The 15,557-nt window shown below is 42.2% G+C and overlaps 1 protein-coding gene across 6 annotated transcripts in view; it reads left to right on the forward strand.

The window, feature by feature from the left end:
* anks1b (ankyrin repeat and sterile alpha motif domain containing 1B) overlaps positions 1 to 15,557 on the forward strand; it is a 275,419-nt gene that overhangs the window by 231,556 nt on the left and 28,306 nt on the right. For all 6 annotated transcript variants that reach the window (XM_034163413.1, XM_034163407.1, XM_034163410.1 and 3 more), the window contains 2 exons: positions 11,440 to 11,547; positions 15,088 to 15,291. In XM_034163413.1, the coding sequence (XP_034019304.1) occupies positions 11,440 to 11,547; positions 15,088 to 15,291 (312 nt within the window). The remainder of the gene's footprint in view (positions 1 to 11,439; positions 11,548 to 15,087; positions 15,292 to 15,557) is intronic.

The following is a 15,557-nucleotide window of genomic DNA, read 5'->3' on the forward strand; positions in this document are numbered from 1 at the left end:
ATCTGATTGATCTGATTGATTTTGAACTCCCAAAATCTCCTGTATATTTGTTTTGTCAATTGTGTTGGTAGCATGGCCCAAGCAGAGGGTCACCCCTTTGAGTCTGGTCTGCTTGAGGTTTCTTCCTCAAATCATCAGAGGGAGTTTTTCCTTACCACTGTCACCTGTGTGTTTGCTCTAGGGGTTGGTAAGGTTAGACCTTACTTGTGTGAAGTGCCTTGAGGCAACTTTGTTGTGATTTGGTGCTAAATAAATGAAAATAAATTGAATTAAATCTGTAAATTCAGCGAGCAAAACATTCAGCTCCACTGAACATGAGCACGAGTTGTATTATATTATTAAAGTTTGCTTGCTTGGCCCTGCGGTAGACTGGCGGTTTGTCCAGGCTTTACCCAAGCTCTCGCCCAATGACTACTGGAGTAGACCCCTGCCTCCCCAACCCACCTCATGGGCCTATTCTAAACTCAACTGGTTCACTGAATGAATGAATGAATGAGGTTTGCTTGCTTGCTCAGACAAACCGCACTGGGATTGAGACAGAACTCCTGCTAAATCTTCTCTACCTCAAACCTTCATCAATCAATCATAATACAGTGTCTCCGTCATCGACTCATTGCCTCGGCGAGTCGCAGCGATAGATTTGTCTCTGGTGACCGGCGTTACTTAGTGCAGAGAAAGCTCAACGTGATGAACGAGGCGGTGACACACCTATCAGCAACGTGCACGTTATTGACGTGTTAGCTGAAACAAAAGCTTTTAACGCAAATGGGATATCGACACACAGCGTTTCAATTCAATATACCTTCAGTGTCTGCAGACAAACATTCAGAATGCTTCACCGCATTCTGCACTTCTGGTTCACAACCGGTTTATTTTTAAAGCATCGACATCTCATGTTTAGAAGCAGCAGATCTTTTTTTATCTGAGCCATTTGTCCTCAGTGGCATGTAATGTTGTCAGGTTTAATGTCATGTTTACGGCACTACAGCTATGAGTTCACTATCTACGGGTAAACATGCTGTTTGCCAACATACAGTCTAATTTTAAACTTGGACTTACTCCTGGTACTTGATGCTGGCTGGTTTATGTTGATTATTTTCTCTGGAAGAGAGAGATGGCATGGAAACAGTCATCCTTTCACTTAATTAGCAGTTATGCCACCGCTGTGTGTGTTCCGTGTTTTATTGTGTGACAGAAACTGTCTCTGTACATCAGAAAGGTGCTGTAAGTGGACAACTACACTCTCTTATGATACGACACTGGCTGTTACGTGACATTACCGTTCACATCATATCAGCGGGATCTGAAAAACTAAACAAAAAATCAATAATTTTTATAATATTGATAGAATTAAACTAGTTAAATCATGCCCTGTCTTCCACCCAGTGCAAAGCAGCGCATAGCGCAACACAAGTGTCATTGGTCATTTCCACTGGTTGCAGTTGTGGTTTTCACGATCAGCGCCCATGTTGTGTAAACACCAGGTAGAATTGTGTTCCTCTGTGCACCTTTGGCTATGTTGGTCTTAAATTGAGGTGTGTTAGCCTTGTGTCGAAGCAGAATAAAACTGCGCCATAGACCAGCAACACATGGTCTAAATTTAGGCTCAGTTGCGCCTTACATACACAGGTTCATGATGCATACACACTCTGCTTGTATACAGAGTGAAACTGAATTGAAAACAACCATTAAAGTAACAATGCAGAGCTTCAAGTTACTGCTTCACCTCAGGGAGCTTGGTGGACTGCTGTCTGCTGGTGAGAATACCTTTCATGTTTGTTCATTTTCTGAATACTCCAGCTTTTAAAGGCAACGGTGATGTTGCCCTAATTGTTTGATTTCATGTTAAGCCCAAAACACACCCATGATTAATTAAGAGTATAAATCCAACCCCTTTGTGTTCTGTGCCATAGTAGTTCAGATTGGGCATAGTGTAAATAGGATTATGAAGTTGAACACTCTCCCAAGAAAATAGGGAGGTGGTCATCTAGTGGGTAAGCAGCGGACTTGAGACCAAAGGATCCGTTGTTCAAACCCCAGTCAGGCCAGAAAATCACTAAGGGCCTTTGGGCAATGTCCTTAATCCCTAAATTGCTCCCAGTGTGTAGTGGGGACTTTGCAGTTCATTAGGTGACTGACCAAGGCTACAAATATACTCAAATTTCACAATGCACCTTAATGCAAAGTACACATTTTACAGCCATTTCTGTACCATGTGTGGTGCTTAAGCCTTTAAACGTTTCTCCACCAGGGGGCTGATTAGCGCTGACTCTGCTTTCTTGTTTCTTTTCTTCATCATGAACTTCTTAAATACCTGCACACAAACTCTTTTTCTGGAAAACCATTTTTGTTTTGTTGTGTTTATTCCAAAGTGAGTTATACTGCCCCCTCGTGGTTGATATGTGCATTGCACGACAGTTCAAGTCTATTTATTTTGGATGAATATTGGAGCATCCTTAGAAGATGTTGGGCCAAGCAATTCATGTGCTTGGCCTCAGTGCAGAAGGTTCCTGGTTCAAACGCCACCCCTGCCCATGTAAAATGGAGCTGTGTCAGGAAGGCCATCCAGTGTAAAACTCGTGCCAAATCAACATTCAAATCCATTTCAGATTTGCTGTGGTGACCCAAAGTGAAAACAAGGCAGCAGCCGAAGGGTCTTACTTAGAACCTTCATCCTCGTAGTTAATGCAGCGATGAAAAGATGTTTGGATGTGGTGTGAGAAAGACGCTGCTCCGAATTTGTTAATTTGCAGTTTGCCTCAGGATTTATTTAAAAATATTGAACCGCACAAGCTGGAGCTGTTTTAGCTTCCTTTTAGGCATCCTGCCAAACTGTAGAAGTACAAGATTAATTAAAAGTTCAGGTTTGTTTCTGTCAGCATTTTTTTGTTACATATGCGAGAAGACCAGAGTCCAACAAACTCTTCCTCTACAGTCGTGCACGTGGACCTCAGCAGATCTTCTGCTCCTCTGCAGTGTAGAAATCACTTCCATCCTAGGGCTTTGAAGTATTTATTAACCCAGAAAAATATCACACACTTCATCCTCTCTGTTCAGCGTCTTGTCTGGAATTCAGTTCTTGAATTTCTGTGTGTGTAAACCTGCAGAGGCATGCACAGAAACACATGCACGTGCACATACCCGGCCCGGGCATAGCTATATTTCTCTTTCTATTAATGGAGATACATCTGTCTCCATGCAGCCTGGGTTTTGAACTCCCTGCTGTCACCGGCCGGCTGTTCTCTCTGCATACACGACAAACATCATTGTCTACACATCATGCTTAGCTGCAACTCCCCTCCACTCCATGGTTTCTAGGCAACCAGCGGTGTGTGGTTTTCCTTCCGCGTACCCCCCCGTGGCACGACCAGAAGGGGCTGTGGTTCTAAACTGAGCTCAAGTCTGGACATTAATATGATGATTAATATGAGTTTATGAATGTTTGCTCTCTAAGGGTTATCGTGTGTGTGTGTGTGTGTGTGTGTGTGTGTGTGTGTGTGTGTGTGTGTGTGTGTGTGTGTGTGTGTGTGTGTGTGTGTGTGTGTGTGTGTGTGTGTGTGTGTGTGTGTGTGTGTGTGTAATCTATTAAGAGTCCAGGCAAATCAATACTAATCATTCTGGCTTAAAGGCTCCACCTCTGAACGACGTGCTCATTAACTGAGGGATGGAAGCAGGAGAGATGAAGTATTCAAGACTGGAAAACCATCCAGTCTGCATTCACACATGGTGCTTGTCTTATTCCCTGCAATTATAAGGACAAACGAAGGACTAATGGAGTCAGTGAGTGAGTGGATCTGCAAAAATTTCCTTCCTTATCGACTATGCCAGAGAAGAAACAGAGTTCATCATCAATCACCATCATCATCTATAGCTGACACGGGATTCTGCCGTCTTTTGAGTCTCTCCAGGTTGTCCACCCTAATACTGCAAACATCACGATGAATGCATACAGATGTCCAGGTAGCAGGGTCTATTTGGTAGTTTCTTAGATCTCATTTCAGAACATCCTTATACCTAACGTGAGGTCGACCAGTTGCCCTTGATCCATCTTTGAGAACACTGTGGAGAACACACTGAGGTAGGTGAGATTTGAGCCCACTTGAGCCTAGTGCGTTTCAGGATACCTGCTAGAGGGCTGGAATCTGTCATGCGACAAAAGGTCGTCGTTGGTAATCTTGTGTTTCCAAGTGACACCAAGTATAGTTCTTAAAGATCTTGTGTAAAAAGCACTGAGTCACTGTTCTTGATGGCGATATGCTGTCCAGCACGCAGAGCCATACAGAAGTATGCTCAAAATACATTATTCGTACAAAATTCATATACTCTTACCTTGGTCTTGATGGTACGGTTCCTATTTCTTAACTTTTCCAAACACATTGGAAGCTTTGCAGAGTCTCGTAGATCATAGGTTCAGATTAGGAGTGTAACAATTAACCAATACAAATGGTATAGATTTGCCTATATTGATGCACGCACCCCTGAATTGATCTAAAATGTACAATGAACTGGATGATGGCTCGATTTTAATGCTAGAAATGGGTTGACTTAAGCTTGTTACGCTGCTACGTCCGTATCTTCAAACTCTCCTAAAGTCATGAGACTCTCACGAGACCAGTTTTGGGAATATTTCATTCATTCTTCATTTTATACCACTTATCCAGGTATGGGTCACAGTGGAAGTAGACCAAGCAGTTAATCCCACACTTCCCTATCCTCAGCCAAGTCCTCTAACTAATGACTTGGATTTATAGAGCAATTTTACAAGTTGCATTATTCATTCACTCACATTGGTGGTAAGCTACTAGCTTCAGCTGTCCTGGGGCAAACTGACGGAAGCGTGGCTGCCATTCTGCTCATATGGCCCCTCTGACCAGAGAGGGTTAAGTGTCTTGCCCAAGGACACAATGGCAATATGCAGATCTTTGACTGGTTGGGAGCAGGGTTCGAAACGCCAACCTTTTCGTCATAAGACAGCTCGCTCTATCAACTGAGCTATGGTTGTCACCTCTTCCTGTCTGATCCCGTTTCCAAGCCAGCTGGGAAGTATAATTTCTCTAGCATGTCCTGGGTCTTCCCCGGAACCTCCTCCCAGTTGGATGTGCCTGGAAGACCCCCCTGAGGAATGTTAAATTTGCAAGGTAACAATGAAATCAAAATGCCTGATATGGTAGGCGGTGCTACTTCTGGCTTATTCAGTCTTATGGAAAATAAATGTCTTCTTTACACAAAGAATTTTATTATATCATAGCATATTGAATCATTCCATGAATAAAGTATCTTCTCTGAATTGTATGGTTCCCCCTTGTATCTAGATATGTAGATACTTGTCGATCTAGATGATGACCAGTCAACCTCTTGTTTTGGATTAAATTGGCATCTCTTTACATGTAAAATAATCATAAAATAAAGACAGACAGACCTATGAAGCTGCTTGTGAAGCTTTGTTGCTATTCGCAGGGTCCTGATGGCCACTAAGGCTGCTTGTTCCTGCCCACATTACCTTAATTCTTTTCTAAAACAAACCTTACTGGTTGAAATCAGAAGCCTCCTCCTCACCTCTCATCTCTTTTAACAGAGCAGCTTTGAACATCGACTCACATTACCATGTCGGGTATAAATCACCCAGCATGACCGTAGTAGTCACACTACTCATCTCCTGGGAGGGCACTGATGCTGCCGCCGGCTGTTTTCTGATCAATATCACCATTCAGCTGGCTTGTAATGTCATTCTGACGCCAGAAGTTTTTTCTTTTTTTGGACAACCTTATGCCAGTGATTCTTTGACCTGCGGGAGTCATTGCGGGATTGTCCAAACGGTTGGGGTAGAGGTAATGTTTACAGGACGCAGAGGTCTTTGAATATCACGGAGGTTTACGCCTTTAACGCCCGCAGGGAGAAAGTGATTATTCCTCTTGACTCGAGCCTTCACGAGCGAGACTCATGCAGTCCGGGTAAGAAAGGATAAAACTAAAAATGATACGCAGTTGCGGAAGCTAGAAAGAAAAACTTTTAGCATTTTAAAGTTTACCTGGAACTGTCGGCCCTCGCGTCTTCTTATTAGGCCAGATCTCTGGCATATCTCTTCATTTTCTCACTGGTTCACTTCTCACTGTGCTCTTCTAGCTTCCGCCGCCGGGTAGAAAAGGGACGGCCGAGAAAATAAGGACAAAGTAGGTATGATAGCAGAGGCATTGTGCAAGAGTAGATGTTGAGAGGTTATGTGAGGTCGAGGGAGTGGGAATATAGAAATACAGAGAAAAGGGGAGTTTGGAAAGGGAATATGAAAAGGACTGTCTGAGTCAGACTAAACAGGGATGAAAGAGTTGATGAAAGAGTTATCACCGCCTCCCTTCACCATCATTAACACTACGTGCCAGTTTGAGCACAGACACTGACTGGACTGTTGGGTCACTCGCTGGGTTTTACGCTCCAGTGAAGCGACCAGCGTGGCCTCAGAGAAAAGGCTTTTGTCTCCAAAGTCCTGCATGACGGAGGTCATTGTTGGAATTGGCACTTGGTGACAATTCCCACTGACCCCATATTTACTCCTGTGCGCCACTCACCATTTGCATCCGTTTAAGGAATCAAAAAGGCAATTACGCTGAAAATACTGGCGCTAGACTTGTTGATAAAATGTTGTATTTGACAGTTAAATTAACTTGACTCCCGTTGGAAAGTTTTCCACTTTTGCATGTTGCAAGGCTGATGGAGCATTTTAGAAAGAACAGCTCTGCGTTGGATCCAAGGTTTTCCTTCAGGAATTGCATGGGCGATGGCTGAGAGGATGCACGGTGCAGTTAACTGCATGGGTAGCGGCTAATCCGTTAATCAAGACTTTTCAGTCTGGGCTAATGGGACTGTTAGCATGATTAAAACATTGATCAGCACATGCATTAAAAAACACATAAATCTAGAGAGACGGTGACATTCAAAGGGGCAAAGGGTGAACCACATCACTTTATACTGAGGAAATAAAATCTAAATTGGGCAGAGAGAGAGCGACAGACAAAGTGATGGAGAAAGAGATATATTGACATGTAAATGACAGTAGATATATGAAGAAATCATCACGTTTGCCATTAATCTGTCTCTATTTAAATGGAAGTCTGGGATTTTTCAACATGAGGCCTATTTTATGGGTGATTCTTTAACTACGGGCACTATTGGCCTTGTAAATGTAATTTCCACCACACCATTGCCTTACAATATAAAGCGCCTTGGGGCAACTGTTTGTTGTGATTTGGCGCTATATACATGTGCTCTGTTGTCACTGTTTATCTCCATAGAAACTACCCAAACAATCTTTCATACAAACTGTTTAAAGGGATATTACAGTGTTGTGGTGGAAATTACGGCAATAGTGTGGGACAACTACATTTTGTTTTAAAAAAAAAATCACAACAGTTGTATGACATTGAATACCCCAATTATGTTTTGATTATTTTACTGATATTTTATTCAGAGATATTTTAAAACATTAGAAAAAATGTTTCTTTACCATTCATTTTTATCATTGAAGATCAAAAGTCTGGGTGTGAGACAAGCACAAAACAGCAATATTTGCATATAATGATGCTGAAAAAAGGTGAAAAAGTCATCATACACTTCTAGAACAAATTTCTCAACACACTTTCATTGTAAAGATAACTATAAAAGTGTGAAATTTCCCCTTTTTTTCTGTTTTTCATACAATATGATCAAAGGACATAATAAGTGCCCGTAGTCTAAGAATCACCCTTATATGTTTTTGGATTGTAATTCTCACTCTGGAGAAAAAACTGTGATAACTGGTCTGGTGTTGAGTTAAAATGCAAATGCTGTCACAGGCTAAACCGCTATACACTGTCAGCCTATGGGACAAGCCAAAGACCTCAAAGTAAACCTCTTCATGTTGCCACTGAATAGGCAAAATGTGATTAGAAGTGTGCAGTAGCACAGAGAGGATCAGTATAGTGCTACACCTGTGCATGTTTACCTCAATAAATATAAAGAAACTTAAAAAAAAAAAAAAACATCTCACAACCTCGCCACTGAGACCACACAAGTTGATTGTCAGTGAGGCCACTTGTTCCTGTAAGCTGAAGAAACAAAACAGCGCAACTTTAGTCTGTTGCATTACTAGTTTTACATCTTCACGGGGGAGTGGAACTGAGCAAGATTATCTTAAAAAGACAACAAACCATTTCAACTACAATTTGCCAGAAGACACATGGATGACTCAAGCATTGATTTGATGTTTGCAGCAGCCCAAATATTATTAGCAACATAGATTTTTCTGGAGTTGACCTGCTGTAAACATGTTTCTGTTAACGCCTTTTAAAATATGAGTTTGATATCAGCACTTTCTCCGTCGTATATAAAAGATGTTTTGCTCCTCTGGGTTTGTGCATGTAACATTTACGAGACAATACATGCTCCAGCGGAGCAACGTCAAAAAATGTCTGCTGCTGACACCGCACGTGCGTGCGCCGCTTCATGGAGGTGATATCGCTTGCATTCCTCTGAGTTGATTTGAAGAGAGTGGAGCTGTGAATGGAAGGTGCGGGAGACTGTTTGCACTTCCCTGTCAGCGTGTATGGCTGCTGCAAATATAATTTAAATGCAAATAGGGCCCTGCTGCAGTCAAGCGTCAGAGAGAGCATGCTTTTAACAATAATGGTCGCGCTGCATTCAGATTCTCATCCATTCAGGGATAACAATATAATCTGTTTCCCTGCAGGCTGCTGAACAGCTGTTTGTGTGTGCGTGTGTGGATGGTGGGGAGGGATGAGAGTGTGTGGGTGACTGCTGCTACTCTGTGTTGCCATGGTGACAGTTGAACTTCAGGCTGAGGTTGAGGCTTCTACTGTAACTCAAGTAGATGCTGACGGTGTTGCGTAAGACAAAGTGTGGCACAGATACACAGTTACACACACTGGGAAGCCATTAATATGTGCATGCATGTGCGCACATACTGCGTTTCATTAAAGAAACTAATAAGTGACACAGACGGGTTTGGACCGCACTGATTTTGCAGTTCTATTCAGATTTTCCTGATTTGAATCTTCGAGGTTCAGTTGCATCAGCTCATAACTATTACTGATCGAATATAAGGCTCATCACAGTGTTTTTGCTGTAAAGTTATAAATGTTTGTGCCGAAGCAGGACCTGGATGGAGTCACTCTGAGGAAAGCGGGTGAACGTTCACCTCCTGTTGAATGAAAATAAACTGACAAAATATAACAACCTGTTTAAGTAGTTTTTCATTTGAGAGAAAAAAAAACATTTGCAATTATATTGATTATTAATTTTGTTATGCATTGAGTAAAAATGAAAAATGTTGACCGTTTCTAAGTCGCTTTAGCCAGTGTATGCCGATAATATGAAAAATGTGCGGAATACGCCAGAATACGTTAATGCAGCTGTCACACCTTGAAGATTTAGCCAGCGTATGCCGACAGCCTCGTTTCCACCAGTCTGGAAAGAACCGCATGTTTCAGCTTCATTCATGTAAAATCTTTTCTGCAGGATTTTGTGGACTCGTAATCGTGTTGAGTGTTAGAATGTGTCCAACAAACAAACAAAATGGAAACAATCTGTCACTCATCCCATTTGCTGCATTACGTCACTCAACCACATCCCTCATTTTTTTATTTTTACTTTTTACAGGCTAAATTCGTCAAACGTCCTTCCTGCGGGATGTGTGGTTGTGTGCCGTGCTGTTAGAGAATATGGAGAATTAGAAAACAGCAATTTATTTCTGTAATGTTTCTGTGAAAAACGTGCTTTCACTGACAACTGCACTTGCTCCTGATTTTTCATCATCTATCCAGCGTCCACTAACCCTCCAGCAGGTGGCAGACATCTCTATGGGATGTTCCACAGGCAAAATGTCATCTTTATATCAAAGACTGAGCTAAAAGGAGAGAGGCACAGTGTGTCCATAAGGGACAGACAGCGAAGTAGAGAGATTGTGACGGCCTGAAAGGAGGATGAGACAAAAGTGAGGAGAAGATGAGAGAAGAAACGTGACTGGAGGAGACAGAGGGCAGCCAAAAAATGACAGTTCTTTCCACTACTTTTACTCTGATTCTTCTAATTTTAACAAGCAAGACACATTGCTTCCTTACAGAAATTAACCTGTTTAAAAAAAAAAAAAAAAAAAAAAAAAAAAAAAATTTTTCTTCTTGATTTTTGTCTAACATTCAGTGGAAACAACTGAGGAGGATTTGTAGCTTTGATTGACATGTTGTGTGGATGTTCCACCTCAGTGTGTTTGTGTTCCTGCACACGTACGTGCACCCTGAGCTGCTGTTCTGTGTTGCTGTTTGAATTTTTTCCATTCCTGCTGCCAGATGTAGGGCAGCAGTTTGTGAGGAAGATCATGCATTGTGTGTGTGTGTGTGTGTGTGTGTGTGTGTGTGTGTGTGTGTGTGTGTGTGTGTGTGTGTGTGTGTGTGTGTGTGTGTGTGTGTGTGTGTGTGTGTGTGTGTGTGTGTGCCTCCAACTCAAAGTGAAGCTGCTGGGAGAATCATTAGACTCACAGCACAACCTCACATTGAGTCTAATTGCCACCTTTTTACCCTGAAGACACACACACACACACACACTGTACTTTATTAAAACACCGCTGCAGCTTGAACTATTTTATCTTGTGAGCAGTGTGTGTGTGTTGCATGTGTGCATCTGTTTAAAACAGCCTCATAACGATGACGCCTGACTAACCTAAATAACAAAACCCTCTCCAGCTAAAGTTTGTTCTTACGTTTATACATGTGGGGGTCTTTAGGATGTTGATCCGGATATTTTACGACAACACAATAACCTGGTACATTTAGTCTAACCGAGGCAGCATCGATGAAGTTACTCAGCCTCTTGAGTCTTGTGTCTTTTTGTTGTTGTTGTGGTTTTGTGTTTGTTTTCTTATCTTGCTTGTGTTGCAGCAAAGCAAGCAGCCTGAACAGCCGTCCAAACTGTATCAGTTATGTAATAATGATAATAACGACATGATGCCTGCGTATGGGGGTCTTTACATCGTTACGCTCTCATTAGTCCTTCCTCTGTGCTCAGCACTGCTCTCTGCTGTTTTTTTTTTTTTTTAAATCTATCTTCCTTTTAAGGTTGCTGCTGATGATGTTGTTCCTTTATGCAGTTTTTATTGCTGTGAATAATACAAAGCTGGTCATTATTTTTGTTTGAAATCCTTTTAAAAGGGTTTTAAATGCTGCAAAAGTCAGTCAGTGTTTAAAGCTTTGTTTCATTTTATGTCTACAGTTAAGAAGAACACACGCCCTTTTTAGTGCAGCTGTGTCAAATTGGGGGCCCGGGGGCCAGATATGGCCAGTGAGCCACTGGAGACCATTTTAATACTTTTGCGAATCGCTGTTGCAGAGGAATCCAACCAGAATTTGATGATCTTATACACTCTGTTGTTCTTGTCTTTATTTTCTGTTCACTCAGGTATTGAAGATCAGCCTCATTGGACACAGAAAACGCATTTTGGCATCATTGGGGGACCGGCTACACGACGACACTCCACATAAACCTCCGCGGGCCATCTCCCTAAGGGTGAGGAAGTCTCAGTGAGCATGTATCATCTACATCATTAATAGTATGATTCCAATGAGACTTTTATTTTGAAGGCAGAGAAGCTTCATGTGGAGAAACACGGGATCTCCGTTTCTGCTGTTACCACCCAAATAATTCCACAGGAAGACACAAAATACGAGGTCTGTCCGTAAAGTATAGGTCCTTTTTATTTTTTTCAAAAACTACATGGATTTCATTCATATGTTTTTAGGTCAGACATGCTTGAACCCTCATGCGCATGCGTGAGTTTTTCCACGCCTGTCGGTGACGTCATTCGCCTGTGAGCACTCCTTGTGGGAGGAGTCGTCCAGCCCCTCGTCGGAATTCCTTTGTCTGAGAAGTTGCTGAGAGACTGGTGCTTTGTTTGATCAAAATTTTTTCTAAACCTGTGAGACACATCGAAGTGGACGTGGTTCGAAAAATTAAGCTGGTTTTCAGTGAAAATTTTAACAGCTAATGAGAGATTTTGAGGTGATTCTGTCGCTTTAAGGACTTCCCACGGTGCGAGACGTCGTGCAGCGCTCTCAGGCAGCGTCATCAGCCTGTTTCAAGCTTAAAACCTCCACATTTCAGGCTCTGTTGATCCAGGACATCGTGAGAGAACAGAGAAGTTTCAGAAGAAGTCGGTTTCAGCATTTTATCCGGATATTCCACTGTTAAAGGAGATTTCTTTTAATGAAAGACGTGCGGGCGGATTGCAGCGTCGGCTCGCAGCCGCCGCGACGCTCCATCACAGGAAAAACACCTCTGCTGGAAGCCTTAAGGACAAGTTGGAACATCTCCAGCTGATAAACAATTTCTCATATACTCACTCCACTGAAACCCATCAAAAGCCAACTGGATTTTAACAAATGGTTATCAACACGGAGGTGTTTTTCCTGTGCCGCCGCGCCGCGTCGGCTGCGTCCCGACGCGCGGACCCGTCCGCACGTCTTTCATTAAAAAAATCTCCTTTAACAGTGGAATATCCGGATAAAATGCTGAAACCGACTTCTTCTGAAACGTCTCTGTTCTCTCACGACGTCCTGGATCAATAGAGCCTGAAATGTGGAGGTTTTAAGCTTGAAACAGGCTGATGACGCTGCCTGAGAGCGCTGCGCGACGTCTCGCACCGTGAAAAGTCCTTAAAGTGACAGAATCACCTCAAAATCTCTCATCAGCTGTTAAAATTTTCACTGAAAACCAGCTTAATTTTTCGAACCATGTCCACTTCGATGTGTCTCACAGGTTTAGAAAAAATTTTGATCAAACAAAGCGCCAGTCTCTCAGCAACTTCTCAGACAAAGGAATTCCGACGAGGGGCTGGACGACTCCTCCCACAAGGAGTGCTCACAGGCGAATGACGTCACCGACAGGCGTGGAAAAACTCACGCATGCGCACGAGGGTTCAAGCATGTCTGACGTAAAAACATATGAATGAAATCCATATAGTTTTTGAAAAAAATAAAAAGGACCTATACTTTACGGACAGCCCTCGTACAGTTGCCTTCCTGCCTGTTTGACCATTGAGCCAAATCCTGCAAGATTTACTCATCTTTGGGTTAATTCTACTCTTTCTATGAAACATTTCAGCGTGGAATTGAATATTTAGTTTTATTTTTCCATCGGAAACGTGATAAATTCCCCTGTGTGGATGTAAAGTTTTTAATTTGTCTGTGAAAATGGTGAAATTAAGTGAAATAATAATCCAACCACATCTGCTTGTAAATATCCCTGAGAAAAAAGTAAGCTATAAGGCCTGATGATGCGTTCAGTGACGTGGTGACTTTGAATTTTCTCGCACTTGCAGCACAAAAGCGTGGGTCAAATCAGTAATGTCACCGGCGGTAGGCAGCTGCAAGGACGCAACACCACTCAGAATAAGACACAATTTTAACACTTCACATCATGCAGGCCGAAGAAGAAGAAACTACTGCAAAAAAAAATCATCCGAAAACATCTTTTCTATTAAGAGACTTGTCATCTGCAGTCAGCTAAAAGTGCATAATGATCTTTCTAGCATATAAGACCGTTAGAGCATTAAATCAGAGACATTTTCAAGCTTTTGGGAATTTTTTTGTCCATTCAGCCGGAGAAACCATCTTAATGAACATCCTCTTCATATTGGAAAATCTATCAGTGATTTTTACTCGTGGGTGATTTCACCTCGAGTAGAAGGAAGTTTATGAATCAATCAATTTTCATCAAAAATTGTGGGTAAGTGGAGTTAAAACAATTATCATGTTAGGATAAGAAAAAAAAAAAAGAGTTGCGTAATGTTTGAGTGTAGGGATTTTGAGAGTTCACTTTATTTATTTTGTCACTTTCACCAGCTTTGCAGAATATAGTTCAGTCCTACACAATATAGGCTGGATTTATATACACTTTTGTTCAAGTTACAGACTTCCACTCTAGTGTCCCAAATATTATTGTGTTTTTATTTTAAATATTAATATTTTCTGTACCTTAGCAACTTCCACAGTAGAAACCACAGCTGAATGAACATTTGTTTAATCTTAGATTAGATTAGATAGAAATTTATTGATCCCTTTGGAAGACTTCCTCAGGGAAAAATGACATTCCAGCAGCATTGTATAGCAGCACACAGGGTAAGAAGCATACAGAGTATCAAAAGTTAAAGTAAAAAAAAAAAACAGTTTGCAAATATCAGACATACTGATCAATACTGGTTTACTGGCTACCACTGCTCCTCTCCTTCCTGTCCCCTGTCTTCCTGTTACTCCTCCTCCCCCTGAGTGAGGAGTTGTACAGTCTGATGGCCTGAGGGACAAAGGTGTTTTTCAGTCTGGTGGTCCTGCACTTGGGAAGGAGCAGTCTGTGGCTGAACCCTCAACAAAACGGGGTAAAATATCCTGATTTTGCTACAAATATCTGAAAATGGTATTCTTGTGTTCAAGTGTATCTGATTAGACTCAGACTGTCAGCTTTAATTTAGCCTTGTGAACTCCTTGCAGAGCTGTGTATGTCTGTTTATCCAAAACTGGTGATGTCCTTCTGCAATACTGCTGATTGATATTGGAAAAGGCAGATTTTTTTTTGTTAGCAGAGTTATATTGCATCCATTGTCGTCTAAGGGCGGTTGTCATTGTCCATGCTTGCATCAGCTACGCTGATTGGCCAAAATCTATGTACGTCAACCAATAAAAATATTAGAAATGCCAATGTTGTCAAGAAAACCTATCAGATATACCAGCAGGTCTTTAAATGCAGGTTTTTGTGTAGACTGTAAAATCACTTCTTCAACATCTGATGAAACTACCGTTCTTCCAAATATGGTAGACCCAAAGTATACGTTTCAAAGGCACCACGGTGACAGAGCTGTTCCCTGGAAGTAGGAAGGACCAGGTTTCAAAGCCCACCTATTTCCCCTCATCTCGATCTACAGCAGGAGGAACATCTGGTGTAAATCTTGTACTAAATCGACATGCCCACACTGGATTGACCCTGAGCAAAACCAGAGCAGAAAAAGGAATCGCACACACCGGAAAATCTATCCAATCTCTTCCTTTTGTTTCCCAGGAGCCCGGCGGGAACCACACTCCTCCCCAGCTCAGTCCGTCGGTGGGCCAGGCGGCATACACTGCGGGGGTTCCGGGCGGATCGCTGGACGTTCAGCACCTCATCATGCAGGCGGACGCCCGGCGCAGGCAGCGCAGCAATGACAACTACTTCGAGGACGTGCCGCGATCCAAGCTAGAGCGACAGATGGCCCAAGTCAGCATGGTGAGGAAGAGGAGAGAGGATGGAGGGATGAATGGAGACAGAGAGCACGAGAGAGAAGGGGGGGTATTATGAACGGTCACAGTCACACAGTACTAGAATACCACACTCATAGAGAGCAAACCTCCGCCAACACTAATTTCCAATTCCACAAAATTTTACCTTTGAAAAAATTTTCAAGGTCAAAGTCCTGTTAGAAGTGACTTTTCATAAGCTAAAATATAGATTAAAAAGAGCTTTTCAATGTTGAAATCAAATAGCAGGTATAA

Source organism: Thalassophryne amazonica, chromosome 22, assembly GCF_902500255.1.
Source record: "Thalassophryne amazonica chromosome 22, fThaAma1.1, whole genome shotgun sequence".
In the NCBI taxonomy this organism is placed as follows: Eukaryota; Metazoa; Chordata; class Actinopteri; order Batrachoidiformes; family Batrachoididae; genus Thalassophryne; species Thalassophryne amazonica.